General features: G+C 35.5%; 1 protein-coding gene across 1 annotated transcript; it reads left to right on the top strand.

Annotated features, from left to right (window-relative positions):
- The first annotated feature begins 404 nt into the window (after nt 1-404).
- On the top strand, nt 405-1,001 carry LOC113335889. Its single transcript, XM_026581908.1, has one exon. The coding sequence runs from the start codon at nt 405-407 to the stop codon at nt 999-1,001; it is 597 nt and encodes a 198-aa protein (XP_026437693.1).
- Nucleotides 1,002-1,450: the final 449 nt, after the last annotated feature.

Raw genomic sequence — 1,450 nt, forward strand, 5'->3', positions numbered from 1 at the left:
TCTCTTTAGCCCCTCTGCGAACCCCAATTAAACAACTTCACTTGGAGTAGCCTCTCAAGATCTCCAAGAGATCAAGCCAGATATCCTCTAAGTAGTTGTCAACTGTGTACTACTTTATGTTCTTAATTAATTTCTTGGAACTAATATAAAGTTCATATACTATTTGTTAACTAGAAGCAAAGATTTGGGTGGGGATTTCATTCATTCTTTTAAGTGAAGTGGCAAATCAACTTAACAAAACAGTATATTCCCAAGCACAACCAAGAAAACCTATATATAATCCTCCAACACCAAAGGTTCAATATACAAACTCACATCCTCAACAAGAACAACAAACGCAAGAAGTACTCTAACCTTTCTTTGTCTCCTTGCTCATATCTCAGTATCAATTTCTTCATATATCAATGGATTCTTGTGAAAAATGTTCTTCACTTAGCTGTGAACTTAGAATCATAAGAGCTGAGAACCTCGACTTCTCTACCAATGGAACCGTATTTGTTAGATACTATATCATGAATGAAAACAACGAAAGAATTCGACTCAATACTCGCGAAGTGCCATCATCGTCTGTGAGTGATCCGTGTTGGAATGAGTCAATATCGCTTGAATGTTCGAGAGATAGAGATGTTATTGACAAACTTAGTCAACAAAGTATACTATTTGAGCTCCGATCAAGAAACTCAAAATCAATTTTTGGCAGGTCTAAAGTTTTGGGTACAGCTGAAATTTCGTGGCTAGAAGTGTTGGAATCAACTGAGCTATCAATTGAGAAATGGGTTCCTGCAATCTTAAAAAACAATAACAATTCCGAGAGTTTGAAGCCCGCTTCACTGCAAATTGGGATGAAGATTACAGTACCCAAAACAATACATACATTGAAAAATAAGAGCCAAGCTCGATTTTCATCCAAGAACTGGAAGGAATGTGGATGTAAACATGGTGGGTGTACTGAAACAAATGAGGATGTTTTTGCAGTTGCTGCAACGTTAGAAGTGTTTTAGGCTTTTCTGTATCTTTTTTCCGTCCTCAACATGTAATTAAATACGAGTAGCTGTATATGAAGTGGAAACAATTTTTTGTGCTCAATGAGAAAGAGTTTATGGTGAATGGTTCAATTCTAGTATTCTACATTGTTTTTGTGCTTTCTTTCCTAGCAACATTTAGATGATAAAATCAATATCAAATGGAATATTTATTTGGGTAATTAAATTCTCTTGAAAAGGAGATGTAAACTCTTAATCTTAAACCTTAGCTCAAAATTTGTCATTGTGATCCAAAAATCTATCTTGTGGCACAATTTTTGTTACAAGCTTAAATTTGTTTAGTTGGGGAGCTAACTTGGGTCCAATGACCCCAAATTGTGCAACGTGATCTAAAATTTCCATTGCGTTACAAATTTTGCCTCCGGGGAAGATATGTTTTGCAACTAAAATTGCAACGGAAGCATACA

This window comes from Papaver somniferum, unplaced genomic scaffold (assembly GCF_003573695.1).
Source record: "Papaver somniferum cultivar HN1 unplaced genomic scaffold, ASM357369v1 unplaced-scaffold_150, whole genome shotgun sequence".
In the NCBI taxonomy this organism is placed as follows: domain Eukaryota; kingdom Viridiplantae; phylum Streptophyta; class Magnoliopsida; order Ranunculales; family Papaveraceae; genus Papaver; species Papaver somniferum.